Source organism: Pavona decussata, unplaced genomic scaffold (assembly GCF_977016875.1).
Source record: "Pavona decussata unplaced genomic scaffold, jaPavDecu1.1 SCAFFOLD_113, whole genome shotgun sequence".
NCBI classification, from domain to species: Eukaryota; Metazoa; Cnidaria; class Anthozoa; order Scleractinia; family Agariciidae; genus Pavona; species Pavona decussata.
Genome location: NW_028145527.1, coordinates 1,237,435 through 1,248,298, shown reverse-complemented (window position 1 = coordinate 1,248,298; position 10,864 = coordinate 1,237,435). Strand labels below are relative to the sequence as shown.

General features: G+C 37.2%; 1 protein-coding gene across 11 annotated transcripts in view; it reads right to left on the bottom strand.

Annotated features, from left to right (window-relative positions):
• Positions 1 to 1,934: 1,934 nt before the first annotated feature.
• The window catches only part of LOC146470642 (uncharacterized), a 56,837-nt gene continuing 47,907 nt past the window's right edge, over positions 1,935 to 10,864 (bottom strand). For all 11 annotated transcript variants that reach the window (XM_085121833.1, XM_085121836.1, XM_085121834.1 and 8 more), the window contains 6 exons: positions 9,533 to 9,627; positions 8,382 to 8,541; positions 7,467 to 7,533; positions 6,786 to 7,153; positions 5,971 to 6,142; positions 1,935 to 5,101 (listed from right to left, as the gene is read on the bottom strand). In XM_085121833.1, coding sequence (XP_084977959.1) covers positions 4,818 to 5,101; positions 5,971 to 6,142; positions 6,786 to 7,153; positions 7,467 to 7,533; positions 8,382 to 8,541; positions 9,533 to 9,627 — 1,146 coding nt within the window. In that variant the 3' untranslated portion in view covers positions 1,935 to 4,817. The remainder of the gene's footprint in view (positions 5,102 to 5,970; positions 6,143 to 6,785; positions 7,154 to 7,466; positions 7,534 to 8,381; positions 8,542 to 9,532; positions 9,628 to 10,864) is intronic.

Genomic DNA, 10,864 nt, shown 5'->3' with positions numbered 1-10,864 from the left:
TCGTTCATTTAACAGTGAACCAGATTTGACTTCGATTGTTCAATTTTTGTAGCCACCAAATGAGAGTTCAAATCAGTCCCAACTAGTATACACAAAAGGACGGTTAAAAGCCCCTTGGCTGTTCCTTGCGAATAATAAAATTCGTCGTCTGTCTGCATTTTCTCTTGCAAAGCTTAATAAAAGAGTTCATTGATTTCGGATTTGCACAGTGAAAGAAAGAGAAAGTTTACGTTCGCTTTAACACCAAGCAAAGTTTAGTTACATTTATTTAAATTACGTGTATCTACAACTAATATCTTTATGAAGAATGAATAAGTAAATTTGTACCCACGAAATTCAGTGGCAACCAACGGTTCCTTAATCGCTTCAGAAATTTGGATTTAGTCGTAAATAAAATCTGTTGTTTTATTCGCAAAATATCGGTTCAAAATTTTGTAACACTGGAAAAATGATTTCTTTCGTTTTCGCCGATGGGGCAAATATGTCGTTTAAAATGCGAGAAAACGTCAGGTTGCATTTTCGTAAAACTAACAACAGCTAGTACTAAATTTCGGAGAGTTAAATTCCGCTTTCTACAACTGAATTAGCCGAAACAAATTTGTCTTTTAAAGGGTGCATAATGGTCTAGGCGCACAGGAGACAGAATTTTAAGTATTTTGTTTAAATATTCTCCTCGGGTGCAGCCGGATATTGGTGTTATTGAAAGGGATCTTATTTACCTTGTTTAGTTTGTTAATTCTCTTTCCGAGATCTTTAAACATAACATGACAAAGTCCACCGACATAACAAACCCGCTCACCAGGAAGATAAGGATAGGCCAAATAAAAAAGATGAAATATTGATACAGTCGCGAGGTTGGGAATCGAACCCATCGCTTTCCACCGCACACCGGTCGAATGTTTCAGCCACTGGCTCGCCACTGAGCTACTGGGACCACTCGTGCTAAGCTGGGTGATTTACTAGGCACGCCCTGTATGCTACTACAATCTAGTTGCTTAAGTTGCATGGTTGTTATCTAGGCCGGGTTGAGTAAACGTGCTGGTGTTTTTTTTTTTTAAAGAAATGCAAACTTTTTTTTATTCCAAAATTAATAATTTAAAAATAAAGAACACGAATTAAAAAATATTACTGCACATGGACTCCGGATAAATGACTCCTTATTTCTAAATAACGATTCAATGGTGTCAAATTCACAATGTTAGAGAAGAATAAGCAAGCAACGACCAAGCAAAGACCTAAACACAGGTTAGTAGCGCTAACAAGCCGAAGTGCAATAACTGTATTTTAAAACAACAAAGAAATATTCCTCACATCTCGCTGATTTGATTTTGCAAGAAAGACCCGAAGCATGTCATATTTAACAATTTTACTACGACCGCGCGTTGGATATGAGATGATAGATAGCCTACGAGGCGCGTATCGCCGAATTGGCTAAATCATCCCATTTCCAACAAGAGCGAGTGGAATAATTGTATTATTAAAAACAACCAAGAAATATTGCTAGCTCTTGCTGATTTCGCTTTGCAAGAACAACCAGAAAACACTACAATGGCCGCTATTTCTCGGGCATGCATGGTATAATGGCTCATATACCATGGCCGCTGAGCCAATCAAAACTCTGGAATTGAATTATGCAATAATCACGTTTTTAATTATGACTGATATCCCACGGTTACTAACCCAATCAAGCCTCTGATATCGCATGAGCTAATGATCCAGTTTTTACTATTTATGCTCAGTAAATTCTGTAAATAATTTGCAGCAATTTTGATGAGTCCTCCTGGTAAATTTGTGTGTTGAAAAATGACGAAAATGAAATGAATACATCTTACATAGTTTGTCAACTCCATAAAACCTACTAAATGTTATGTTTACGGGCATTAGCTAAGTTAACTCTGTCTCTGTTAACATACTAAAAATTGACGAAAACGTAATTAACTTAAAATGTCATTTTATTAACTGATTATGCTGACTGACGTAAAAGCAAATTTTACAGCAAATTTATCTATTTTACAAGTTGGTAGCAGTTTGACAAATAGGTTAACTACAAGTGTTTGAATTAACAAGTAAACAAACAAACAAAAGAAAACCTGCCGTCGTCGTCACAGTGATTTCCTAAGTTTAGTATGATGAATCCTCAAACATTTTAGCTTGTCTGCGATTGGTCAAAATGCATCACGTGATCCAGAACCTAATCAGAAGAACTTAATATCACATGATATTGCCAACTAATATCCTCTAGTTTTCAAAACTTGAGTTACCCCAAAGCTATGGAAGTTCTTGTTTGAGGGTTTCAAGATGGAGGAGTGTTTTGCTCTTGGCCGACACTGAGAAGAGGAGACCAGTATACTTGTCGAAAGCCGTGCAGAGAAAATACTAAAAGCTGAACATCCTATGCCAGCTTTTAGTGAACAAACTACGCGCACTTTCTGTGAAAATATTTGAAACCTACAAAACAAAAGAACCTTCATTCGGCTTTACAAATGTGCACGGATATTCGTCCTGTGAACATTTATCTCTCCTTCGATCGAAGATCACAGTTTTCGTTTAAGTCTGGATCTCAACTAATAATACTGATTCGTTTTCTCTGCGGAGTATATTTTAAGTTTGCGACGAGTTTCTACTTGCTTTAAATCTGGGAAAACCTTGCTCGAAAAAAAAAAGGTTTACTTTTTGTGCCATATCCAGCACCAAAACAGTGTTTAATTACAGTAGTGTTAACTTCACTAGCCAATATACAGTACACCATAATAATACTCATGATATACTTTTGTACACAATGAAATTGTGGCCCCGTCCACACTTATCCGACAGTTTTGACCATTCATAGTGCATCTTTTTGAAAACGCTCTCCAGAGTGGATAAATTGAAAACGCCGGCTTGGTGGGTTAGTGTGGACAGAGAAAACGGAGCTTTTTTATCACGTTGACGACAGAACAGTACTGTTCGTATACTCCTTGGGGTGCCACTTTTAAATTTATCTGGATTAGCGAGGAGAACAGAAACGGCGCGAAAACAATAGTGTGGACAGATTTGATGCGTTTCGCCCCGATTTCAAATTTTTTGAGATAAGTGTGGACGGGGCCTAAGAAGTTTTAAACTTAGGTATAGTAGTTTAAACAATCCATGCTTTAAACAAGGTAAATATTACTGAGCACAACTGTATACCATTTACAAAAATATGTTTTTCTAGTTCCTTTAGGTTTAAAAATAGGATATTTAAGGGTTATAAATTGCTTTCATTCTGACTGACAAAATGGTACTTCTCAATCCAAATGTTGGTGGAGCTGGTTGCAAAAAGGTTTTTTCGCCCAAAACTAAGACTAGACGTTAGGCTTTTTACTTATGTAACTTTTACCCTGGTCAATCGCATCATGATTTTGAAACGCAACGGGACTTTCGTTGTACGCTAGGCGCTAAACACTTATAACCAATAGCTAGTAGGCATTCAAACTTACACTACTGTTGAATCACTTCAGTCTGTCATTTTTCCCATGAACGTTGAATTGCCGATGTCGGATTCGGATAACAAGACATTTTGGTTTGCTTTTCAACTCAATCAAGGGACGAATTTCACCACGTGGAAATCTAGATTTCTCTTTTTCTGCTGTATAATTAAATGCAGCAACACCCAAATGAAGTTTGGTCGTAATCACGGCTCCTTAACTGACGACCAGCTGATGCAATCCACTACATCCGTACGTCTAGACCAGTTAGTCTTAACTATGAATGAAAGACCAAGGTAAGAGCAGATTGTACGTTTTTTTGTTTATAAGAATCAAAGTCCAGACCTGTGGACCCGAAAACCAAGACACTAACATGTCTATCTTGCCATACACATCATTTTCTTAAAAGTATGTGGGCAAGGTTTCATCTTTACGCGCAAAATAATCATAGATTCTTAATCTATTTCGGAAAGCTATATAACTGCTTATTTCCTCGATTTCTCAATGTAAATAAAAAACGTGGGGTTGGTAATAAACACCAGGACTGGTTTGTTGGAAAGATGGTTCAGTAAAAAATAACGCTAAACAAGGCCACTTAGGGAGCAGTCAATAAAATAGAAAATATAGGAGAGTACAAGAACCCACATCATTGAGCCATAAACTGGAATTCAAAACCTATTCTTACTGGTTAGCTTACCTTTTTTATGAACAAATGAACCACATTTTTGCAAAAACAAACAAATGAACAAATAGGTGGTGACCCTTACTGAGTTTTTTCTATGAAATTTCAGACATAAATCCTCGCAAATCGCGGTACCGTCCTTTTCCGGAAGTTCCGCATCGAGAATTACCAGTGAGTGTCAGATATTTTGCAGATGTAACCATGGAACCATGGGCAAAACTACAGCGAATACCTCTGCATAGCCTAAGAAACCAGTTCTTAAGTATCCGTGTTTGCTAAGATGAACGAGTTATGTCCTGGACACCCGGGCTCTCGTAACCTAATTTCGACTATTCTAAATAGTACGAGCTATAACCTAAAAACACCGGAAATGGAATGAGCATTTTAAAACTACCTTTAAGAGCAGCGTTTCATGGTGGTTTACAACAGGTTTTTACCATACAAGATCTTATACATTTTTAGAACATTCAAACCATCTTAAAAACTCGCTCTTAAACGTCATGCAGGGGTTTGTTCAAAATTGGCTATTTTTTCATGGTCTTTCCATTTCTTAGTGAAAGTTTTATCCCATACTTTAGCAATAATTCAGTCGCGTGACCCCCCTAAATGACAGAATGACCTATTGTAGTTGCAGTGTATCAGTTTGCAGGCTATCTGTAAAAAAAAGGAAGAGATTTTGAGTCAATCTGTTAAAGCACAGTCTCGGGATTTTTACTTCTTCCATTTAACATGCCGAAGAATGATCGTCTTTTCTCTTCAGAATTGTTGTCATCCGACCATTCTTTGTATTTCCCTTTTAGTGCGTCTCCGTTTAAAGACATGGTACCCGCAAACTCTTCCTTCATCTTTTGTATATCTGCTGTTAGGTCTCTGAGCCTTTCCTCCATTTCCACGAAGTTTTGCATCATAGAAAAATTTTTGTTGAGAGGAATGAGGTTGCCTTTATCGGAATGGCCATGGAGCGAAGGAGAACCTGCAAGAAAAATCGATGATTGTAGTCTAAATCTCAAACTGAGATCAAATGAGATCACAATTTAAAGTAAAAGACTTGCGTTAGAGGTGATATAAGTCCACAAAGTCGCTCTCCAATTGTCAGGACTGGCTGGCCAAACGGTTACTTCTCAGTCCGCCTTCGAATTCCTTGAGATCGACTCCTTCCAGTTCCTTTAAAATTAGCGTTTTGCAGCCTCTCAAATAGTGGAGTTGGCGAACGGATAAATTAAATCAGAAACCGAACTTGAAAATATAATGCACGGGAACTAGGAAGAGAAAGTTTCCGCGCGTTTTATTTTCGCGTTCGCTTTCTGATTGAAGCTGTTCGCCGCCCTTTTTTAACTTAGCAGTTTTCTTTTTATAGTTCCTTCGGATCGCATAGGTTACGCTGCGCGCCCTATGTGGTTCTACTTTAGCATCCATACGTTTATCAACTGCACATAATAATAATAATAATAATAATAATAATAATAATAATAATAATAATAATAATAATAATAAAAATATGAAAATTCTTTATTAAAATATTCCATTCAAATTGCTATTTACAAGTTAAAAGTATATAAAAAAGAGCGATTAAAAACCTATTCACATTTCATTTCGATGAAAAAAGATATTTTTAAGCAACAATGTTTTTGTAAAGAAAAAGAAACAAATGTCATGAAGTTTTATAATAATAATAATAATAATAATAATAATAATAATAATAATAATAATAATAAGCAAGCAGTTTTCTTTTTATAGTTCCCTCAGATCGCATAGGTTACGCTGCACGCCCTATGTGGTCTTATTTTAGCATCCATACGTTTATAAACTGCACATAATAATTAATAATTAATAATAATTAACCTTTTAATTGCCTTCGTCTCTGAATCGTGGAGCTGCACTTTGTGAAAAATTCCCATAAAATCCCGAGCAATAGCAACGATAGGAATACACCAAGAAGCCAGAATAAGATAAGCGATGTCATCGTTGACCCAGTGGAGAACAGGCCTTCCATCTCATTTGACATGCTTGCGGTCTAAGAAAAACAAATTAAGTTAAAACAAATTGCACACTGCAGGGAGCAATGTCTGAAACATTGATTTGTGAATGCTTCATTTAGAACTATTCTTCTGGCAGGAAGCAAGTTGTGATTGAGCATGTTCTCTCTCAGCCTCACGTAGACGAACCTTCACCTCACTGCGCTTCGCACGCTAAGTTTGCCACTCCCGAGGCGAGTTTGTCTCTTTAACAACCTTCAATAACTGATCTCTTTCACTCATGTCTTGTTTCAATTGTTCGTCCACAAAAGGGCATTGACGATGCTTCATCTTAACATGCTTAACTGGAGCGTGCTTATTTAGCAAACAAAGAAAATTTTGGTCAAAATGGTCAACTCTTTCGCTGACGTCGCCCGGTGAATTTTCCATCCATGGAAATCGTTCTAGGTCTTGTAAAAACATGCTCGCATCAAAACTTTGAAAAGCCAGAATTTAGAAAGTAATGAAGTTATTATTATTATTATTATTATTATTATTATTATTATTATTATTATTATTATTATTATTATTACTATTATTATTACTATTATTATTATTATTATTATTATTATTATTATTATTATTATTATTATTCATCCTTTAAGCATAGACGAACACTTTGAATGAACTCAAATACCTTACCTGTAATCCCGCGGGTATAAGCTGATCTTGTGCACTCTGTTTGGAGGCTCCAACTAAATCCGCAGATAGGTCCTTCAACATAGGCCCGCAAGCCGCAACTTTTTCTTTAGGATCTCCGTCCAATCCCATGTCTTCTGTTTCATTGAGATTGAGTTGCACTGACGGCTTATCCAAATCTTCGGATTCTCTACGTACATGAACCATGTAATAGTCCAAAGGGTAGTCTATGTATCGTATCAAACGAATTTGTCGGTTCCGTTTCAAGCCTGATTTGTCCAGGAAGTGAAATGCTGTGTTTCGATCCACAAGCACTCTTCCAATAACCCCACTGCTAAGCTGCTTTTGCATTTCTGCAATGCTGTCAAATTCTGTGAATTCAACGTTTATTTACGTTACTGGCTAACGAACACTTCTTGAGCCTAAACTGATTAATTTTTTTTCGAAAACATGGAGTATTCCATAAACGAATTTTCTATATTTAAGCGGAAAGGGGTACCTTTTTCAGGCTTCAGGTATATAGAAGGGTAAGGATTTCAGGAGCTGAAGTATAGAAAAGAGATGCAGTGTTTCTACTGTTTCTGCCAAAAATGAATGGTATATAAAAGGATAAATGCCTGAATTGAATTAAAAATGGTACATTTTGACAAATGAAAAGAAATAAATAAATAAACAGTTACTTACTAATAATATTTGCATCGTATTGTTTTGCAACAAGTTGTGCCTCAGTATTCCTGATCGACACTCCCACCTAAAAAATAGCAATCTTCTTACTTTACTGCACAGGTTTATATTGCATTGCATGGTACGTGTACTGTACTGAATTGTATTGCTTTGCATTGCATTGCATTGTACTGTACTATACTGCACTGTGTTGTATTGTATTGCATTGCATTGCACTGTACTGTACTGTATTGAATTTTATTGTACTGTACTGTACTGTACTGTATTGAATTGTATTGTATTGTACTGTACTGTACTGCATTGCATTACACTGTAATGTATTGTATTGCATTATACTGTATTGTATTGTATTGTATTGTATTGAATTGTATTGTACTGTGTTGTGCTGTACTGTATTGAATTGTATTGTATTGTACTGTACTATACTGTACTGTACTGCACTGCGTTGCATTGCATTGCATTGCATTACACTGTACTGTATTGTATTGTATTGTGTTGTACTGTACTATACTGTACTGTACAGCACTGCGTTGCATTGCATTGCATTACACTGTACTGTATTGTATTGTATTGTGTTGTACTGTACTATACTGTACTGTACTGCACTGCGTTGCATTGCATTGCATTACACTGTACTGTATTGTATTGTGTTGTGTTGTACTGTACTGTACTGCACTGCGTTGCATTGCATTGCATTACACTGTACTGTATTGTATTGTATTGTGTTGTACTGTACTATACTGTACTGTACTGCACTGCGTTGCATTGCATTGCATTACACTGTACTGTATTGTATTGTGTTGTGTTGTACTGTACTGTACTGCACTGCGTTGCATTGCATTGCATTACACTGTACTGTATTGTCTTGTATTGTATTGTGTTGTACTGTCCTCTACTGTATTATCACCCACTCACATCTTTAGAATCAATTTCTTGGCATTTTGTGCCATCAAGAGCGGCCTGCATGGCATTTGTAAACAAAGCAGTAAATAAAGACAGCATGATTGCTCCCACGAGGATCCAGATTATTCCAAACATACGCCCTAGAAAGGTCTTTGGAGTCTTGTCACCGTATCTGATACGAAAAATAAAAGATACAAGACACTGTAAAACCATCACATGAAGAAGAAGAAAAAGCATTATTTAAATGCTTACTTCAATTTTAAGGAAATAGCAGACGCCCGAATTGGGAATTGGTTGGTGCCCGACCAAATTTTAACTAATGAATCAGTCATTTTCAGCAGTGACCGACCCCAGGGTGTGACCAAAGAAGAAGGCAAATGCCTCCCTGATCCAAGGGTTCATCAAGAGACCAACACCGCCAATCATTGCTTTAAAAAAAACGCCATGTACACGGACATGTGGTGTCACTTTTAATAATGCATTCAGATGATGCAGACAATTTCCAGACACGATAGTTAATTTGGCTTATTATTTTGTCCGCAATGAAAATTTAAAGATAAGGTAACATAACAAAAGGTACCTTTAAAAAAAAAAAAAACAACTTTGGTAACCTTATATAGGTTAGCGATTTAGCCACAAACTCTTGTTCATTTGTCTTTGCTACCAAACCTTCAGTTGAAACCACCTATGCTTTCTCTGCCAAAACCCACGAGGGTGAAAAATGCCTCAAGGAAGGCAAATGCCCGACCCCCGAGCTGCGATAAAATTTGAATACCCCATCTCGAGAATTACAGCGAGATCAAATGCCCTTCTAATGGCGCGGGGGGGGGGGGGGTGGGGAGGTGTGCGCTACTGAAGATGATTGAAACAAAACAATATGAACTTAAAATTCCCAGAAGTATGGAAATAGTCTTTTCTGCATTTTTTGAATCAGTGGGGGTGTGGAAACGAATAAACTGAGTTGATAAATCATATATTCTGTTAACCAATAGCCGCCAAAAGATTGACATTGGTGTGGAGGAGAAGGAGGAGGATTGTAATACCAAAACGAAAATTAAAAGAGACACTGTACAACCACAGATGTTTTCCGTGACAGGGCTACTTATCATTCATATGTAAACTGCATACCATGACCTTTCCAATCAAATGTCAAGTATATTTACCCGACTGTTGTAAGCGATACCACTGCCCACCAGAAGCCCTCAGGAGAGCCGGAAGTAAACGAAGACGAGAACTGATTTTTGTTTCCTCTATGCTCCTGTAATGAAAATAATCATCATGCAAATGTATTGAGTAATACCCCTCTAAGTAAGTACCACCCCATTTCTGTTCGAAATTGCGTCTCCTGGGCGATAGAAACTTGCCCTCTAAAACCCCAGCTTTAAACCCCTGCTTTTCCGCCCAAACCCCAACCCCATATCTGTAAAGGAGTTCAGAATAATAACATCCCTAAATTGTCTGCTGAGGGATGTATAGTTTCCTTCGGTTAAAAGCCTTTTACAGGGCATTACTTGAAAGGAATATACGAGGAACATAAATTGGCGGGAACAGTGATGGTATTCCCTGTTGTTGAACATTTAACATGCAGGGCCATTAAGCAGGGTAGGCCTGGGGGGAGGGGGTGGAGTTGAAGGATAGTGGTATACCAACAGGCCTGGAAAAATCTAGCCAAAGTACATATAATTTCCCTGAATTATGGAGAAATGCCTTCATGTTTTATTGAAGACTGTAATGCCATTGTGAAAGGCCTATTCTCTCCCAAATAAAGAAAACGAAAAGAATTCAAAGAAAGGATGGACGGGGCAAGTATACTGAATTAAATCGTAAACAAAGCTTAACTTTGAACAGTGACAGGACATTGCAATGGTGCTTCCCTCTAAACAATGGAGATGCGCAGAATAGGCCATTTCCGAGTTGCTGTGAACCTCACTATGAAAGCGAGGCTAAGTGCTTAACTTTTCGTATGAAGATTAGTTTTGTTTGCATATGAATGAAAACTAATTTTCATGACAAAAACTTTGCACTTAGCCTCGCTTTCATAATGAGGTTCAAAGCAACTCGGAAATGGCCTCAGTTTGATGGCACGTCAGCTCAACCGTAACAACTTAACCCCTGAGTTTATTTATCAAGTCTTCCTGAGTGGAGGAGGGGGAAAGCCTGATTATAACAGGTTATTATAGTAAATAAGCACAGATTAAAGGAAGACTTTCAACCAAAAGGCTTTGTTAAGGACGGTGCCTACTTTTGCTACAGCGCATACGTTCTGCGCATCTCGAGATACTCGATTTTCCTATGGGTAGTGCCCTCTAACAAAGGGATATTTTTTCGCGGTTTAAAATTATGCAGAAAAGGCAGAACTTAGCAAGTGCTCTTGGTATCCAAAAAGAAAATTGGTCGTAGCCATGCATTTTTCAGAAATAATAAAGTTTTAATTTGGAAAAAACGCCATACATTGCTTTGTATTTTACTGCTTTTTAGAATAATTGTTGTTTAAT